The sequence below is a fragment of the Urocampus carinirostris genome, chromosome 4 (assembly GCF_059441175.1).
Source record: "Urocampus carinirostris isolate Australia breed hairy pipefish chromosome 4, RoL_Ucar_1.0, whole genome shotgun sequence".
NCBI lineage: Eukaryota > Metazoa > Chordata > Actinopteri > Syngnathiformes > Syngnathidae > Urocampus > Urocampus carinirostris.
The window spans coordinates 43,147,083-43,167,613 of NC_142352.1; the positions used below are offsets into that span (position 1 = coordinate 43,147,083).

The window sequence follows — 20,531 nt, forward strand, 5'->3', positions numbered from 1 at the left end:
ACTTCATGTACCATATACACTCATATATAGGCCTTCATAACATAAAAGCGTACAACTGCTTTTATCTAGTCACTTACTAAAATAAATTTAGAATAATAATTAGTATGTGTACCTAAAAATCGATTATTATTTAATTATGTAGTTTATAAAGATTTATAAACTGATAAAAAGCTAAAAAATATAACATTTTTAGACATTTACTGTACCTTCCAGCGGAGCTTCAATGGCAGACACCCATAGACATTTTTGCATTTTGCAATAATTTCCTTCTTAGGGTAGGTTCACACTGCAGGGAAATCAGATTTTTTTGCACCGACGCGACCTGTATCTGACCTGTTAAAGTTTTTCTGAAAGAAACATATCCGATTTTTTTTCACACCAGACTCAGGCCACCTTCTTATGTGATCCTAAATCCGATACATATCTGATCTTTTAGAATGTTACTTCAGTGTGAACGGTCAAAACGCAAGCGACCTGCACATCATTGATAAACGGCAGACGTCACTAAAATCACATCAACAACCATGGCTGCAAAAAACACAGAGTGTTATGAACACTTGTTTATTTTGTAACCAACTGAACAACCAATGTTTCATCTATGCTGTATTCACAATAAGTTGCTCTAATTTATCACTGAAATGATACTATCCTCTGATGGTAGCTAGCCACTCCTTGCACATCTGTTTCTCTGCACTATTGTACTTACAGCGTTATTGTTACAGTGTTATTGTTCTGATTACCTGACTTGTTTACCTGACTGCCCATTTTGCACATCTGGTTGGCTACTCCTCTTGCACTATTTGCGCTACTGTAAAATACTATACATAGCCATAATTATTTAGTATATTATTAGCACTCAATACTACAACTCAATACAACATTTTATTTATATCTGTACATTCAAGGAAACTGTGCGGGTCAGATGTATCGACATTTCGTTCTGTATACATGTGTACTAGAATGACAATAAAGTAGATCTGAATCTGAATCTGAATCTGAATCTGAATGACACACGGTGAGCATTCAATGGAGGGAAAGTGAGGTTTTGAATTTAATTAATATTTGGGGGAGGCAATGAGCCACCGTTTAGATCCATGATTACTTTCCCGAACATAAGTGCATTGCATGTGACATCTCTGGTCCTCATCTGCGCATGCAGGGTCACTTGTGGCGTTCACACGGGAGATCACATTCAAGTCACATTTAGTTAGAAATATGTACGATCTCACAAAACTTCGTATTTCACCAGTACATTGGAATTGAGCACTAAACTCTGCAGTGTGGACCTTGCCTCATAATCGATCCCTGTTGTCATTCTTTTCCACTTTTCTTTACCCTTAACACAAACTTTCTTGGACCCATCATTACGATCAGAAAAAGGAAATAAAAGCAACAAAATCAGAATAAAATGAGATGTGGTCCCCCTCAAACATGACGATAGTCTGAGCAGGGCATTATCACCTACTACTCTTGAGGCATGTAATTGAACCTCTGTTATTTCTTTTTCTTAGCATTATTTTGACTAGGCAAAGGCCCGCGACCCAATGAAAACACGTCTGCGACCAACTTTTGGGCCCCAACCCACCAGTTGAGAAACTGCTCTACAGCGGTGGTCGGCAAACCGTTGTAAGTTTGGGTATTAAATAAAAAAGACAAGACAACGTTGTGCCGTGAGTAAAAATACAGTACTGTCTTGGTAAGATAAAATGTAATGCTATTTCCTTTGTAATCAACAGTGCTCTCATTGCCGGGATCCAGGCTGGATTACTGATGCATCCAATGTTGAGCAAATATGATCGGCAGTATTTTTTGACTGATTACCCATTGCCCTAATACTATACTTTACCACCGCACACAAAACAATACGCTACAACAGGGGTCGGGAACCTATGGCTCGCGAGCCATATATGGCTCTTTCTACGAGTATCTGTGGCTCAGAGACAGATTTGATTGCATGCAAAATTTCTCCATCTTGTCCAAAAGTTGTTTCGTCTATCCTATTAAGTTACACGTAAATCTAAACCGAAACTTACTGACAAACGATTACTTCGCAGTCTATAAATGGCACGTTTTTCACTACAATTTACAGTCAAGGTATCACACAAAAAAATGGGGAAAAAAAACTCGTTTTAGCTGTACAACGCTAAAGAATCCTTTATATAAAAGTTCACTATGTAATCTGTGTTCAGTGTTCAGATACCTTATGATGAATCCACAGAACTGTAAATACGCCAAAACACCGGAAGAGAACTTAGTCATTTGATTGGGTGAGTGGGAGGGATGGGTGGAGCTAGGCAAAAAGTACAAGCACTCCTTCCCATCTCTCGCCAAAGGTAAGCACATGAGGCTCCCTATTCTCAGAATGTTGTGACGTTTTTACAAAATAAATGCTTGCATCTGGTTTTGAAACCAATATGTATGATAAAAAAGGGTCAAAAGGAGTTTAACCGATCTTGAGTCATTGCAAGAAAGAGACAAGTTTAAAGTGGTATGTTTGTTGATTTTGGGACAGGGGCTCTGGCATTATTCTCTTTTCATAATTTTTATCAAATCATCAAAAATAAATGTGCTGAAGACTAAGCTTTTGTCTGGGGCGCGGGTTTAGCAATTTAGTAAATTTGTCTCATAATATATGGTGTGGCTCTTTCCCAAAATAAAATTAATATTTTTTGCTTTTATGGCTCTTTGAGTCAAAAAGGTTCCCGACCCCTGCGCTACAAGCAATAATAGGCCCAGTACCTGATACTGGTCCATGGCCCGCTAGTTACCGACCACTGCTCTACAGCATATCTCTTTTGAATTGGGATTTCCGCAGGTCATTAAAAGTGATTCTAACTTTTATTGAAAACTGTAAAATCCAATTGCTCAGAATTTAACTCAATTTAATCTGATGCTTATGTCCAACAAAAAACACTAATGGTGACGGAAAAAAATATCTCAAAATAAATTGGACTTGATGCTTTCATTGTTAATGATAATGTTTTGTTTTCGATCTAGGTATATATTCACATACGGTATATCTGTGTGTCTGTCCTACCAAGAAAAAGGGGGAGGAGTTTAGATATGACCACCACATTTCCCAGGCAGTCAGGTAGATTACCGTAGTTGTGAAAAATGCCAGCAAGAGGATGACTGAACAGCTGTTTTTCAACTTCCACAGTTTTCCTTTGTTTACTACTTGAATTCTCTGATTCTATAAGTTAATCTTTTTCAAACTATGTACATGTACGATTACATATTTGAGCTCTTTGTAACCTCGTTCCAAGATTTTAGTCTCCATCTGGACTCTGTTTTGGGTTTTCCAATTTCATGAGCCAATGCCTCAGCCAAAAAGAGAAATGTCACCCAAAAATGGTTTGGCATCAACCAACACGGGTAACACTCTAATCCAGGGGTGTCAAACATACGGGCTGCGGGCCGGAACTGGCCCTCGAGGAGGTTCGATCAGGCCCGCAGGATAATTTAAAAGTGTAGAATGCTCAATGGACATGGGAATTCATATTTTCAATAGGATGCAATTCACGGATATTCCACTGGGAAGCAAAGTGGTGCACTTTCGATCAATGCAGTGTGATCCAGATTTGAAGGGCAAATTTGCCTCCGTAGGGCTGGACAAATTTTATCAGTATCTACTACCAGGGTACCCCAAATTAACAGCACTGGCTGCTAAGATTTTGTGCATTTTTGGAGCAACCTACCTTTTTGAACAAATCTTTTCAGTAATGAATAGCAATAAAACAAAAAATGTGTTCAAAGCTCACAAACAAACACTTAAATGACATCCTGAAAGTGTCAGCTGGTCAGGATGATGCACTTGTAAAGGCCAAAATATGTCAAATATCAGGAAGAAAAACTAGACTAGACTAATGCCTTTAAAATGCTGCCTCAGAATGAAGAATACAGCTCTGTGAATATTAATCCTTACTGTGGTGACTTAAAAAACGGGCAATTTAATGTTAGTCACCAGCTTCACTACAAAAAAGTATGGTGGAATTATAATGTTCATGCAACTATACATTTTCAAGATGTATTGTATTATGTACAGGGTAAGGTAGGGATACTTTAACTTGACTACCTTCAATTACTTTTGGATTACTCCAATACCAAATATGCTAATAAAAGACAAAAGAAACTAAATGTGAATAAAATTATGACTCACAACACGTGGTAAAATTTCTCTCCTGGCTTTGATCTCTTTGATGTCCGGCAAAACTAACATAAAATGCGACAAAAAACAAAATGAAAATAAATCCAAACAGCTTGCCAACATTATTTTTGCCATTCCATGTATTCCGTTACTCCCCAAGCCTGCACAAAATTTAGTAATTTTATTCATATTTAGTTTCTTTTGTCTTTTATTAGCATATTTGGTATTGGAGTAACTCAAAAGTAATTGAAAGTAATCAAGTTAAAGTAACCCTACCTAACCCTGATTATGTATTGTATGTACGTTTCATGTATGAAGTTTACACATTTACAGGAGATTAGATTAGAGAATACTTCTATAAGGTGTAGGCAGGGATTAAATATAGGAGCATGTGTAAATGGTTTAAAAATTCCCTTTTTTATAGATGTCATTTAATATTCAAGTGCATATTTTTCAAAGTTTTGTTTCTTTGTTGAATCATTAAGATCAGTTGCGATACATACTGTATATTAGAATGATAAAAGCAAATTGCACATTTGTCCATGAAATCAAATGAAATGTTTTGTAAAACGAATGTTCATTAAATTTCATCATTTTCCTCCTGTTTTGTGCTACTTCACACCAAAACAAATGAAAGACATGATATTTTCGTTATTTACAGCATGTATGGTATCTATCCATCCATCCATTATCTGCACCGCTTATCCTCAATAGGTTCGCGGGGGGGCTAGAGCCCATCCCAGCTAACTTCGGGCAGTCGGCAGGGGATTCCCTGAAGTGATTGCCAGGCAGTCGTAGGGCACACAGACAGACAACTCACTCGTTCATTCACACCTAGGAACAATTTGGACCGGCCAATTAACTTAACATGCATGTTTTTGGAATGTGGGAGGTGCCCGGAGGAAACCCACACAAGCGCGGGGAGGACATGCAAACTCCACACAGGAAGGTTCAATCTCATGACCTCAGAACTGTGTCGCACACGCGCTAACCACTGCGCTGCCGTGCTGGCATGTGTGGTATAATTTCAATGATCCGGCCCACTTGACATCTACCGAGGCCATATGTGGCCTGCGATGTGAAATGAGTTTGACACCCCTGGTCTAATGGCACACAGCCATTTTAGTTATTGTATGGTTTTACTTTTATGAATTGAGCATTATAAAATGTGTGTTTTACCCTAAAGAAAATTAAAAATGTGTTGCATTATATAATGAAGTTAGTAACATAACTAGTGTGTGATGAATTGTATATTAACAATCATATAATTAAAATTGTCACTCATAGCCATAATATACTAAATCGAATGCATACCCAATACACATGTTATTATCATTGTATCGTGTGCATGACATTGGCAGTAAATTGGTTTTAATTTGCAGTAAAGATAGAATTGAAGCGATAGTGTGTAAAACTTGCCCACTAGATGTCGCTGCATTATGTAGTGCAACCAAAAACTAGTGCTAAAAAGCACAAGGAAGACTACAGAATATGAAGATTAAGTGACCCCAAAACAGAGATTATCTACTCATTTTATTGAACAGCTTTTCTTTTGGTATTTTGGTTTTCTGGTACATGTAGCAGCAAGAAGGCAAGGAAAGGCTCATGCAATGTAAAATTAACACATTTCTCAATCTACAAGTTATTTTTAAAAATGCACTTTTATGTGATACTTTGCATATGTTTGCAATATTTTTAGATCAATATTGTTTTTTTAATGGATTATGATTTTTCGCAGTTGGTAACCATAGGATTACATTTTCATGTCGATTAACAAACATTAAAAACTTCTTATTTCTTAATGTAACGTGGATGACCGGTTGGACAATGAATACGTCAAAGAAATTAATAACTTGTGATTAATTGTTAATGCAAATGTATAGAAAAATGAATATGCATAATTTACTTTCTGACCCTCACTTTAGACCGTTGCACTATTTTTCTTTGCATTATTGTTCTGATGTACTTACAATTAAGGCCAGTCCCTTGTAACTATTAGGCTATTCAACCTAACATGCTTTTTCATCTTATTTTATTACATGTTTATTCTGGAGTGCCTTGTCTAATCTTTTTGTCAATAAATGTTCACTACGCTGTTATAAATGACAATTCTTCTTGTTCTCTAAATAACTCTGAAAAGCATGAAATAACCATATTTTCCGGACCATGATGCACATCTAAAAACCCAAGTTCTGACAGAAATATGAAAGTGTGCTCCATATACTGCAGGTTACGTTGAATACAATTGGAAATGCAAACATTAATTACAGTTATGTGTTGTCAAACGAGGTTTTTACAGGAAACCTCCATATTTGTGCAATGACACCAAACACTACACCATTGTAGTACAGGTGACACTTGAAAAAGCATTACCATTGTCACACTATTTTTATTCACAGTGCCAGAAACACTGATTTGCATATTGCATTCTGATAGGGTAAACAGGCTGTCCACTTCCTTACCTACAAATGTTAGAGAATGGGGAAAAAAAGAGTCAACAAAATACTATACAACCTTTTTTCTGTATGCATACACCACAACGTTATAGACGCACAAGTTAAGAAGTGGAGAGACTGTTTAACCTATAAAGGATGCAAAACAAAATGCACTAGGTAATTCAGGTTTCGGTTCAAGTATTTTGGGATTTTGGGCAGCGATACTTATTGACTAACCAATCATTGCATTAATATGCAAGAGTTCAAGAATTATACACACGGTAGCTCTTACTGTAGTCTTAATTTCATGCACACTGGTCTTCAGTAGTCAGTAGTCCGGTGTGCCTTATGTATACAGTGGGACCTCGCTACTTCGTGGTTTTACGTTCGCGGGTCTAAAAAAAAAAAATAAAATAAATAAAATAATATATATCGATATATATCAATATATATATATATATATATATATATATATATATATATATATATATATATATATATATATATATATATATATATATATATATATATATATTTTTTTTTTTTTTTTTTCTAAGCATTTTGGAAGGGGCGTAGCTACTTCGCAGATTTTCACTTTTCGCGTGTGGTTTTGGACCCCATTAACCGCGCTAACCGAGGGATTACTTTACCGACTATATGAATCCCGGCTCCTCCGTGTTACATGTCGAAGTGTCCTTGGGTAAGACACTGAACCCCTGAAACTCCCAATATGCAGGTTAGCACCTTGCATGGCTGCACGGCCACTACTGGGAAATGTGAAGCACAATGTAAAGCGCTTTGGGAAGTCTTGACTTGAAAAGCGCTATATAAATGCAGATCATCATTTCATTTCATTTCATAAAATACTTTACAAAATGTATTAACAATAAATGTGTATTTATGTATTGACAGCAAGGGTTTTCATTAGGTAGATTGTCATCTCCTGGTGGATTGCAGAGGCAGTACTAATAAATCTTAGGAAAGTGTAATCAATGCATTATATATGTTGGGATATGCTGCCATATACCGATGGAATACAGCATGTGAACATGAACGTCAATGTTGCTTATGCTGCAGTAATAAACTGGTGTAGTTAAAATTTTGTTGATGAAAAGTGTAATATTGCAATTATAAATGTTTTTAAAATGGTATTAAATCAGAAGGAAAAAAAGTATTTAATGATTAAGAGTTTAAATTAAATGTAATATATATATTTGTGTATTGTAAAATGTATGACAATGGGGTTTATAAAGATGCCTCACAAATAAAAAGAAAATAATGTTAATTAATTCAAATTTTAAGTATATGTTGGAATTTCGATAATAAACCACAAATTTAAACACTGTATTTGAATAGTTTAAGTACAGGGTATTTAATCTTCTACGATTAATCGATCTGCACTACAGTTGTACAGTGTTACATATTTCTTGCAAGAATAGCATTGGATACAAACATTGTCAACAACAAAAAAAGACTTAAATTGAGTCATTGGGTTAACACTTATAACAAACCGGTATTACAATTGTATTACAGTACATACTTTTTTATTTTGATGAAACATGTTTGATTTATTTAGGCTTGGATTGACAAATATTGTGAGAAATCAATTTGGCTAATAGGGACATTTTTTTTAATGCTAATCTGCTCTTGAATATCTTTTTTTTTTTAGGTGGGTTGATCATTTTGACTTGGCAATTTGTAAGTAGCTTGCATACTGAAAACGTATGAGTACCCCTGATTTACTGTTTGTATGACATGGGCAGTAAATCTGTTTTAATATGCATTAGAGACAGAATTAAAAAGCACATTACTTATTACCTGCAGGAACCCTACGAAAGCTGAACAAAATAAAAAGGGAGTGGTTGGACGAAGCCAGGCAATGGCCTTTAAGTCAGTGATATCACCTCTTATAATTTACAAAAGAACAGCTCATAGTGAAAACACAACAGGGGAGAGTCTGCTCCATTACACCAGGGAGCCGCAAAGCATAATGGAACAATAAAAGACGGCAGCATGAAGCAGTCAGACGGATATCCATTATTTATCACGACCTTATAAATGTTCATTTGGGTTAATAAATGAATAGACCCAAGCAGCACCGTGTTGGTGCACACAAGTGACACAATTGAGCACGGCGTGCCTGAGTTCTGTAGTATAAGACACGGTATTAGAAACAACTTAGAATATTTTAGGGGTCGGGAACCTATAGCTCGCGAGCCTTATATGGCTCTTTTAATGAGTACAAATGGCTCGGTAATAAAATATTACTTGATCAAATTCCTCCGTAGTTTTCCAGTTCTGGTAAACTCAAATCATGTATGGTGCATGCATAAAAGCTCATTAAATAATGTATGTTGAGACACTTTATGAGAAAAACCCACAGAACAAGATACCCACAAACGCTAGCCTATAAAACAGAATACAGACTCTTACCTACTTACGAACATTTGAGTTACAAACAACGGCACATAAGAACATTTTTTTGGGGGTGTCGAAAAATATCTGGACATTACTGTAAGTTAGATTTTGTATTGTGTGCACCTTTATCCGAGTAGAGGACAGTGCTGTAGTGCTTCTTTCCGCCGCATTGCGCTGTGAGAGGTCAACCAGCATCCACCCGAAGAAGAAATACGGCTTCTACTTCCTGGTTTGTGTGTATACACACTGCACTGTATCTCTAGCTCACTAAGAACTTGGACATTTTTAATTGTTTAATATCTCGTGCATCCATTCGCTATGGTTGGTGTAAAGCTTAAAGAAGAGGCGAGCTGTTTCTTTTTAAATGAAAGTGGAATTAGAAACCTTGAGAAAATGGTTGTATCGTTTTTTTTTTCGTTCACTTTTTACCGTGGGGGAACAAGTCGCCTAACTCTTCCAAAAGTAAGTTAAATTCAACTTTATTTATCTATATAGACAAGTCATGTTTATTTGTGATGGCCTTAATCACAAGGGGTCCCAAAGGGGTTCATAGACCACAGAACGTCTAATGTGTAGTTTTTTTCTTCCGGACTATGCTTTATCATTCAGCCTGCTTTGTAACGTTATAGAGCATATTATTTTATTATACATTTATTTTTCAGTTTCAAAACAAAACAGGTTACTTATACAAGCCTTAAACATAATTTTATAAACCTTAAACATAAATTCCATTCATAATATATCACTGAGGCAACTTAAACTCCGGGACCTATCTCGTTCGTAAGTAGGGCAGCGTCTGTAATTTCATTGTGTGTGCTGTAGGGGTGGGTGGAGCTATGCAACACAGCACGCCCCCCCTTTCTCTCTCATACGCGCCCACTGCACTGAAGGAACATATTTACACAATAACTCTGCTTGCACTTTGTTTTGAAACCATTATTTACAAAAAGAAAAAAAATAGCGTCAAAATGAGCATCAATGATCTTAAGTAACTGTGGGAGGGGAGACAAATTTAAAGGAGTATGTTGATTGGGATACAGGCTCTGTCTGGCATTATTATTATTTTATAAATGTTATCAAATTGTCTAACAAATACAGAGAAATAAAATGCGCTGAAAAATTAGCTTTTGTTTGGAGAAGGGGTTTGGCAATTTTTCAGATTTTCTTTCTTAAAATATATGGTATGGGGCGGCACGGCAACTGAGTGGTTATCACATCTACGGCACAATTCTGAGGTCATGGTTTCAAAACCAGCTACGAGCCTTCCTGTGCAGAGTTTGCATGTTCTCTCCGTTCTTGCGTGAGTTTTCTACGGGCACACCGGTTTCCTCCCACATCCCAAAAACATGCATGTCAGGTTAATTGGCTGGTCCAAATTGTCTGTAGGTGTGAATGAGTGAATGAGTTGTCTGTATCTGTGTGCAACCAGTTCAGAGTGTCCACTGCCTGATAATAGCTCAGGTGGGCTACAGCACGCTCGCGACCCTACTGAGGATAAGTGGTCCAGATAATGGATGGATGGATGATTTTATGACCAACCTAATATATTTATCACTAAGAAATTGTCATGTCCTGCACGGTTGTCATGGCGCCCAGCTGAACCCCCGCCCCTTGACACCGGCTGAGACGCATTGGACTGATTGCTCTTGGAGTACTTAAGCACTCCTTTTGGAACTGCCCGCTGCCAGATCATTGTTTAACCCTCGTTGAAACCATGTTCATGCCCGTTTGATCTGAGTAATGCCTAGTTTGTAATTTTGAATGCCTTTGAACCTGTTTTGTTTTGTTTTTGGTCCGTTTGTGTGTTGGACAACTTTTCTTTCCTAATTAAAGTGACAGATCGTTTACGCATATGAGTTCCGACTTCCTGCTTCCTGGTCTGTTTCGTAACAGAAATGCATAGTTCTCAAGCTCAAGGATTGATACAGTTTTAGCTTGTCTTAAACACTGTCTCTGGATATTCATCTGCCATTTCCTAACAAACATTTTACCGACAAAGCTTTTTTTTAATATTTTGTTGTTAAACACCAACAGTACATCTGTTCTATATAAAGTAATTATTATTATTATTATTATTATATGTATTTTATGCTTACTTGGTGTTTTAATGCGTATTTAATGGCATGACATGATGCTGTGTACGGAATTTACATCATAGCCGCTGTTCCGGATCCCTTTTCTGGGTCTTTCCTTCATCACAAGCAAATCCATCTCGGTTCCTCCAGGACTCGGACTGTTTAGACTCTGCCTGCTGCGATATGACGCCTGTCCCACCTGATTGTGCCTGAAAAATATAGTTGCAAAAATACAAAACAAAAAAAACAAAAAATTCCTGTGATTAGATCGCTAAAAGATGACACAGATTTTGGTTCAAAATTTAGCGACAGCTTCCATGTATTTGGAGGAACATTGCATTGAGCAAATCAATTAAGAGACATTTATTTGTTTTAGTGTCCCTTGAGCGTGACAGGAGCTTTATGATGCCAGAAAACATAAACAAGTTGGGGTAAAGTGTGATTTAATTGCAGTTATATGCATTTTGCATAACAATTCAGATTCAAATTCAGATTTACTTTATTGTCATTCGTGTACACGTGTATACAGAACGAAATGTCGATACATCTGACCCGCACAGTTTATTTGAGCGTCAGCCGGGATAGATAAGATTAACCATGTCTTCGTCAGAATTTTAGCGCAGCAGTTCATCATCTCGCAGTTGCTTGCATTAAAGTGATTCCAAAATAAATTTAACACACAAGTTAAATAAATTGTACATTTTTGGTGGAGGTTTTGGGAGTTTATGCTACATAGTAAAGTGCAGTCAGGGGAGGCAGGTGAGGTTATGCTTCGCCTAATATCTCTGAAAAAGAAGCATGTATTAAATGGTTATATTTATTCAGTGTTAAATGTATTTCTCATTTAGCTTTGTTATTGTTGGATTTTATTTGTCAAAATTGCAAACATTTTACAATATATTATAATTACCATTAATGCTATTAGTGTGTCGAGCAGGGGTCGGTAATCTTTTTGACCCAAAGAGCCATAAAAGAAAACATTTTTCTTTTTTTAAAGAGAGAGCCATATATTTTAAGCAAAAGTCGCCAAACCTGCTCTCCCGACAAAAGCTAATTATTCAGCACATTTTATTTCACTGGGTGATGTTTGATGAATTGATCAAATCTATGAAATAATAATAGTGCCAGAGCCTTTGTCCTATATCAATATAACTAGAAAACATAAAATTAATCCCCCCATTAAGTACTAGTAATTGTTTTCTTTTTGTTGGCGGACTACTTATCTATTGATTCTTTCGTTCAAAAGGATCAGCACATACAGTTCATTTATAAGTTAAGGTAAGACAATTAAACTTTTTTCTATACTAGAGTTTGTATTTATCGTATGAAAAGTAAGATGTAGCTTTATTTATTTGGAAATATTTCTTGGACGTAGCAGACACAAACCTAACCACACATCACTGGTATGTACAGTACACTTCATAAGGTTCTGCTTAATGATTGGTTCATTGTTAGTTGGAGGCAGGGTCGCTATTTCATGTGGTTTGTCTTGAGCAAGTACAGCCTGGTGGAGCCCATCCCTCTCCTGGCCAACATATGTTTCCACCCGGTCTCGAACTGGGGACCTTTCGCATGCTAGGTGAATGTGCTAACCACTCCAGATTTTAAACACACACATTACCTCACGTGAGACTTGACATAGGTGGAGTTTCGCTGGTCATCAAACCCCTCCTGCTCAAGGCCATGCCTCTGTTTTGGGGCCTCTCTGCTGTAGCTGCCGCCATCCATGGGAGGGATGTCGAAATAACCTTTCTTCTTGGCCTTGATTCTCAACTTGTTTCTGTATTGTTCCATGTCCAACCGCTGTTTGAGGGCTAGATTCACCTTTGAAAATGGGTGAGGGAAGCAAAAATGAAACATTTGTTTCTTAACGTTTAGTGTCGTTGAAGTTATTAAGGAGGAAGTCAATCCGATTATTTTTTTCTTAAACTTACATTTTAATTTCTTGAAAACTCTAACTTAAGAAAACATGTATTATGTTAAAGTTCATGACTGGCATATTTTTTCCACTTTTAGATGAGTTGTTTGTTTGTTTTTCATTTTTACCTGAGTAAAACAATTTATTTGTACTGTTTCACATATATATATATATATATATATATATATATATATATATATATATATATATATATATATATATATATATATATATATATATATATATATATATATATATATATATATATATATATATATATATATATATATATATATATATATATATATATATATATATATATATATATATATATATATATATATATATATATATACCAGCTCAGTAGCCTAGATGGTAAGGCGCCCGCTTTGAGACTGGGAGGTCGGTGGTTCGCGCCCCGGCCGAGTCATTCCTAAGACTTAAAAAGTGGTCGGCGGCGCCCTCTGTTGGCTGCGGCTGCATCGGCTCGCTACAACGGGTCAGGTGCAATCGACATTTCGTTCTGTGTACATTGTTACACAGAATGACAATACAAGGAAATTATTATTATTATATATAAATATATATATATATATGGGCAGCACGGCGGCGCAGTGGTTAGCGCATGTGCGGCACAGTTCTAAGGTCTTGGGAACCTCCTGTGTGGGATTAAATCCAGTTACCGGACTTACTGTGCGGAGTTTGTATGTTCTCCCCGTGCTTGCGTGGGTTTCCTCTGGGCACTCCAGTTTCCTCCCACATTCCAAAGACATGCATTTCAGGTGGATCGGCCGGTCCAAATTGTCCCTTGGTGTGAATGAGCGAGCGAGTTGTCTGTCCCTGTGTGCCCTGCGATTGGCTGGCAACCAGTTCAGGGTGTCCCCTTCCCACTGCCCGATGATTGCTGGAATGGGCTCCAGCACCCCCAGCGACCCTACTGAGGATAAGTGGTGCAGCTAATGAGATGAGATGATATATATATATATATATATATATGTAAATCCCTAATACCCCCAATGAGCACGTAGTTGCCTTACAAAGCTGACACTGCTATTGGTTAGTTAGTGTGTGTAAAAGGGAAAGTGTAAAGCACATTGTAAAGCGCTTTGGGAGGTTTTAATTGACTTGAAAAGCGCTATATAAAATGTAGAACATCGAACATCATCAAGAATTTATTCATCTAATTTCTCGTTCCTGTTTCTTAAATATCTACAACAGAGTATTGACCACGGTCTTGCTCCCTTAAGAATTACTGGTATTAGTACTAGCCCATCCAGAAGTCTAGAACATTTGTTTCAATGTCTGGCACTGCAGCACATAGTTGCTCGGAAACACGTGTGACCTTTTTGGCCAGTGATCTACCAATCTAGAAGGGCAGGTGGCTTCAATTAATGGCTTAACAACTAGTTGGTCAGAATCGATTATAGTCATAGGTTTATGCTGTTGAGTGAAAAAAAGGGATTGACAAAAGTATTAATCAGTAGGTCAAACTTTTCAAAGATTGGAGATGCATCATCAAAAATGTTGATCGTGCACTTCAAATGCAGATTTTGTCCCACATAAAATAAGTTCATGTTAAGTATTTTTATATTCCCTTTTTTCCATTTATTACAATTGGCGGCTATAGACGTGAAAACTCCCTTTCTTTAGTGCTGGCCGTGAATGAGTTAAATACCATGATGAGAGACAGATGGCAGAATACAAACAATAACTAGAACATCAAACAAAAACAGCATGTTTGCAATATGTTTTCTATCAACACATTTAAAGACGCGAAAAAAAAAAATCTCACCTCTCCGTTTAAGATAGCTGATTCACGGTCGGAAGAAACACGTTGTGAGTAGTTAAGCTGAGCCGTCATGGGCTTTATGGAAATGAGCTGGAGCGAGCCAGAGGACGTGTCGTATGGATCTAAAGAAAAGAGAAAAAAATTAATTCACAAAGCATTGACGGGTAACTAGTCTGTATTTTGTGAATCGCAGGGAACATCAAAACAGTCCGTGGCTTGAAAGTTGAATTCCAGACCCTCCTTCTCTTAAGTAAATGAGGCAAAACGGTGCAGACGCAGACTGTTTTTTCAGTCTGTCTGCTATCCTAAGCAGTATTTCCCATCCTTATTGGCAAGGCACCTATTTTACATTGGATAGATCTCACCGTAAAGCAGCAAACAAAAATAAAGCTTAGTAGATCTCATGTCACATGAAGAAAGGGGCCCGTTTAGAACTAATTGGTGCTTGTGTTTATACTATGGAATGTCAATGGGCTGGTTCAAAGCATCTCCTATTGACATGCCGTAAAAAATGTATTATTAATGTGACATTTTATGTAAAAATGCTGCGTCTATTTGTGCAGCTTAATGCTGCGCTGTAAGAAATAGTCAGAGCCGACTCTTCTGATTTGAAGACTATGGAGGTTGCGATAGATACATGACCGCACGACCTTGTCGTAAAAAGCATGAATGGTTTTGTATTTATGCTCGTACGCAGCTCACCCTCTCGCTTGCGCGCTTCTTCCTTTGTGGCTTTCTGCTGCGCTGTGACTTTCGGTGCCGTCAAGGCCCGGACGGAATTTTGCCGCTCTGATTCGCCACCGATGACGGAACCATCCTCGCTTAACAGCTTGCTGCAAGTAACCATAGCAACAGGAAAGGCAGTGAGCTCTAGGAAAAGCCGGGCTCGCCGCCAGGTTATGTCACACTTCTCTTTAACAGTCTCACCTTTGGATAAAAATTGAATTATGAGGGTAATTTTTTCCACACACAAAAAAAAGACTTGTGCAACATTTAGTTAGCCAATTTTACAGTGAAATTGTATAGGAGTGAAATTAATATAAAAGTACAAATTAAAGCGTAATGATTTCCCTAACAACATTGTTATTTTACCATAAAAATAAGGAGAGAAAATATCAATGGATTTTGAACTTCCAAGGAGAACAGAAGGACTGTACCCAGACCCTCAAAAGATACAAGGATTCCAATATGTTTTAAAGGTCCTTCCCTGAGCACTTTCTTTTTATGAAATTGCCCAGGATACATGGATGAGGAAATCAAAGAACGCCAACATTATTGGCCAACAATGACAATGATATAAAGAGTGCATAATAGTCAAAATAATTGACAACAGTGAGCAATAATATTCAAAATAACGGACAAGTCACATTTATTTATATAGCCCTTAATCACAAGTCTAATAGGGCTGTACAGGTCACAATTACATCCATATATGAAACGTGCATGAACAACCCTGGCATAATTTGCAATCTCTTTTGCAGATGTCCAATTAAAAACGGAATAAAGCAGAATAAACTTATTAGGCCCCTTTCCATTTCACGCTTTAGATAAGAATTTCAGAAGCAATATACACCTTTTTTTTATAACAATCCCTAGTGGTGGCAATTTTGATCATTCTGGGGAGTGAAGATGACACCACAAACGCTCAGGCACTCAGGACTCCGTATCAGAAAGCAGGTGAACCGTGATTGGTCATTGGCTGAATGTTCAGCGTTTGTTTGATTATAAAAAAGGACCATTTCAACCTATTGGTTTTGAAACCAAAATCACAACAAAATACACAAGTAAATATATCAATTTACAAAAAAAAAACTTTAACAGTTATATCAATGTAACAACTCCACGTCTGACAAGTTGCATTGAAAACTCAATGCAAGGTGTTTTATTGCATGACATGTAATATATTGATTAATAACATTATTAATTTTTTTTTTAAAAAAGCGTATGGAGAAAAATCTAGCCAGCTAATTGATTGTTGGCGATGAGCGCAATGAAAAATTGATTTTTTTTCAATAGACCAGATGATAAAGGTGCTGTATCTGAGTCAGATCAAGAGGCTTCTCCTGCTTGCGGTAACTATGGAAATCTATACTGTTTCAAGTGGGGGAGCAAACTCCTACTTAAAAGTTAAGAAAACCAGGTATGTGCAATCGCATTGCCTTAAATAAAGACGAGTATATGAAATCAAATAACATCAGGATGGGCCTTTGTACAAATGTTCTGTTTGACAAATATTAGTTATCACATACAGCTACAGTTGATAGAGTGGCACGTGGGTTTGGCGACATCCAGTGGGCATGTTAAAAATTACAGGTTATTGTTTGAGAAGAAACGGCTTTTTTTTCTTATGCTTCTCTCAGCATTGTCTCCCGAGCCGTTAAATCCGTTGGCAGGGCTGTGGTTTTGTGACTCCTTACTTTTGCTTTAAATCAAACAATGACTTGATCAATGAATGATTTTCAAAGCGCATGTATGGGCATGTCCACTACCATTAAAACGATGAATAGGACATCATTTTGCTAGTAATTAGAAAAACCGTGGCTCCGTCCGCATCGTGTTTAAAAGGCCTTTAAACGCTGCACCGAGGCTGGAATTAGAGCTTTGCCGACAGTGACTTCAAAGCGCCGCAGTCCATCCCTTATTTGTCTGGTAAGAATGATAAGAGCAAAAAGAGAGAGAGAGAGAGACGCTGGAACAGAGGCTGCCCGCCCTGCACCGATGAGACCTCAACAAAGACGTGCATTGTGTGATAACTAATAAAGGCGTAGAGAGTACATTTACTTTGGCTTCGTGGGGCCAAAGAGGTGGGGGGTGGGAGGGTTGGTGTAACGATACGTGGAATCGGAACCAATGGGATAAAAGAGAATTGCGGGACCCAAAATCTTTCCTTCAGGGAGGAGGAAGCTTTCTTCAGATAACAGTGACTCCATTTGGCATAGGGGAGTGACTGCATTAAACAAGTATTTGAAATGATTGGTTTGAGTACAGTAATCCATTATCTTTTGTTCCAAAAATGTCCCGCGATAGTCAAAACCCACACAATAGAAACTTTTATTCATTTTTTAGATATCAGTAGCATATATTAAATACGACTCCAACAAAAAAGCGACTATAGATCTACAAATACAAACAGAGCACTGCATCCGAACGAAGGATGCTTATTGTCATAAAAGAATAGTACAACAGAATTGGAGGGCTTCTCCTTTCAGTGTAAAGAAGTAATGTAGAGAGCGTCCGGCTACTGCACCCTAGTATCAGTGAGCCTAAGGTTTAGCCAGCTCTCGGTGAGGATAAAAAAGACAACAGTCATGAATGTAGCGGCTTCCCACAAGTTGTAGCACCAGTTCATTTATTTCATGGTGAATGGATCTAGCATTGGTGAGAAACAGGCACGATACAGGTGTGGCTCGAGAGGGTTTTTACGTAGCTATTGCTTTCCCTCCCAACGGCGCCCTTGTCTCTTCCCCGACCCAATAACAATCTATGGAGCATCCTCTGGTGATCAGCATTTCTTTGTGCTATTTTAATCTAATTGATGAATTTCTTTTCAATGTAACAAGCCACTAAAAATATTAATAATAGCTGTAGTCATGCCATTGACTGGTGCAGCACCCTGGTCTTTTACTAACAACAAACACCAGCCTATCACAGGCCTTAGTGGCCCCGTATATAAGGGGCTGGGAACCTTTTTGACCAAAAAGCCATTGTAGCTAAATATTTTGAGCCATACCAAATATTTTAGGGCAAATTTTAGCAAAACCCCCAGAGCCTGTGTCCCATATTAACAAATATACCACTTTGAACTTGTCTTACTCCCGCAATTACTTGAGATCTTTGAAGCTAGTTTTGACCTTTGTTTTTTTTTTGTGAATCAAAAAAAGGTGTGAGTAGTTATTTTGTAAAATTGTCACAAAATACTGCAAACAAGGATACCGAGGTATTTATCCTCGGTGCAGACAGCGCTGAGCAGACAGAAGTGCGCAGTGTGCATAGCTCTCCCCATGCCTACAGCTCACCCATTCAAATTTCTGTGTGCTTGGCTGGCGTTTCTGACCGTTTACAGTTTTTCTGTGGGTTTTTATCATTAGGTGTCTCAATAGTCAAGCTAAATTATTTAATGAGCTTCAATATAAAGGATTCCTTAGCGACTTGCAACTTAAACGGGTCTGTTGATGTAACGCCTTGACTCTAAACTGTCTTGTGGAGTATGCACTTTATATACTGGACCAAACCATTTACCCTATTAGCTCTTCGCCAGCTATGCGCGCAATTGATGCGTCTCCGTGCTTATCAGAATGGGAACGCTTCGGATGAGATTTGTATGGGTGTAAATTCATCTGAAAGTCATTTGTACTCATGAAAAGAGCCATTGGTTCTCGACCCCTGTTGTATATGATGATATATACCGGTATTGCCTATCATAATTTTTTTTTGACAACGCTAATGCTAGCTTAATGTTGTCCACACTGCTATTGTCTTCTTGCATGATATATCATAAAAATGTATATGATAAGAGGCTAAACTAAGTAGTGCAAGCATTTGGATCACGTAACTTAACATTTAAGTCACTTTAATGTTCAATAAAGCAAACATGTAGTACAGGATAAGGCATCGAGAGTTCAAAATGTCTCTAATAGTTTTAACTTTTTTGTGTTCCGATAAGAATGGAAAATGAATTGATAATTGTGATTAAAATATGAAGACAAAGCTAAAGTGTGTCTTGACGTGTGAATAAAAGAGTGAGTCATCTTGACGTCAAATGCATGACCATTTTCTCCCTGAAATTGACGATTCTGTGACGTGCATTCCGATTTAATCTTATTATACCACTCTGAAATTTAATCCAGGCTCTCAGAGATCCAGCTTTTTTGTGGTGGCATGAACCTGTCAGCCCTGATTTAACATGACAATTCTTTTACAGATCAGCGCTTCTAATTATTAAATAAGCGAAATGGTCAATTTGACCTGGCCACACATCGATCGAGTATAAAACGACGATCTTTGATTTTTTTTTAATGGTCTGTGCGCTATGCAGGTTTCCATATTGACACAGGTCAAGTTTATGGAGGTAAGAATACCTTTTGTGTTTGTTGCTGTTGACTGTGCTGTCATGTTTCAAGGTTTTCTCCAGCGAATGCGGCGCATCTCGGATTTTCAGGGAAAGCATCAAAGTGTCTTGACCAACAGGTTCCTCGTCTCCTCCCTGCCGCCCCAAATGCTGCTTTGCGTAGTCAAAACCTTGAACTGGCTGTTGGGGAATAAAGAAAAATATATGACAGAATAACTACATTTCACACAGTGACATACAGTCAGGGGAGGCAGGTGAGACTGTGGCTCACCTGTCAAGTCACATTTGTTTGTACTTGCCCACAAAAATGTCTCAAAGCACTGCACAGGATGACAATTACACCATCGCCTGATCTTAAACCAACATGCGGGCAAGGAAAAACTCAAAACCTCAACGTGAGGAAAAACAAACCTCGAGAAGGGGCCTCAAAAGTGATAATCCCCCTTCCAGGATGACCAGGGCGTGTTAAAGTTCTTCATCATTTAACTGTTAGGCTTGGCGTTTGAACCCAAACGCTTACACTATAGCTGCATTAAAAGTGAAAGAAAGGGTAACTACATTCAAATCAGAAAACACAGACTGCGTCAACTCACGGCTGGAGAAATAAAGGCAGTATTTTGGGGACACGGCACAGACGGCAAGGAGTGAAACTTTGGGCAGGCAGGGACAGCTCGAAGTGCA

General features: G+C 37.7%; 1 protein-coding gene across 1 annotated transcript in view; it reads right to left on the bottom strand.

The window, feature by feature from the left end:
* Positions 1 to 20,531, bottom strand: part of kiaa1549lb (KIAA1549-like b) — a 128,201-nt gene that overhangs the window by 12,664 nt on the left and 95,006 nt on the right. Inside the window, exons 13-17 of the mRNA XM_088334635.1 lie at positions 19,861 to 20,030; positions 15,485 to 15,615; positions 14,786 to 14,904; positions 12,697 to 12,899; positions 11,152 to 11,284 (exon numbers count right to left, since the gene is read on the bottom strand). Of these exons, the coding sequence (XP_088190761.1) occupies positions 11,152 to 11,284; positions 12,697 to 12,899; positions 14,786 to 14,904; positions 15,485 to 15,615; positions 19,861 to 20,030 (756 nt within the window). The remainder of the gene's footprint in view (positions 1 to 11,151; positions 11,285 to 12,696; positions 12,900 to 14,785; positions 14,905 to 15,484; positions 15,616 to 19,860; positions 20,031 to 20,531) is intronic.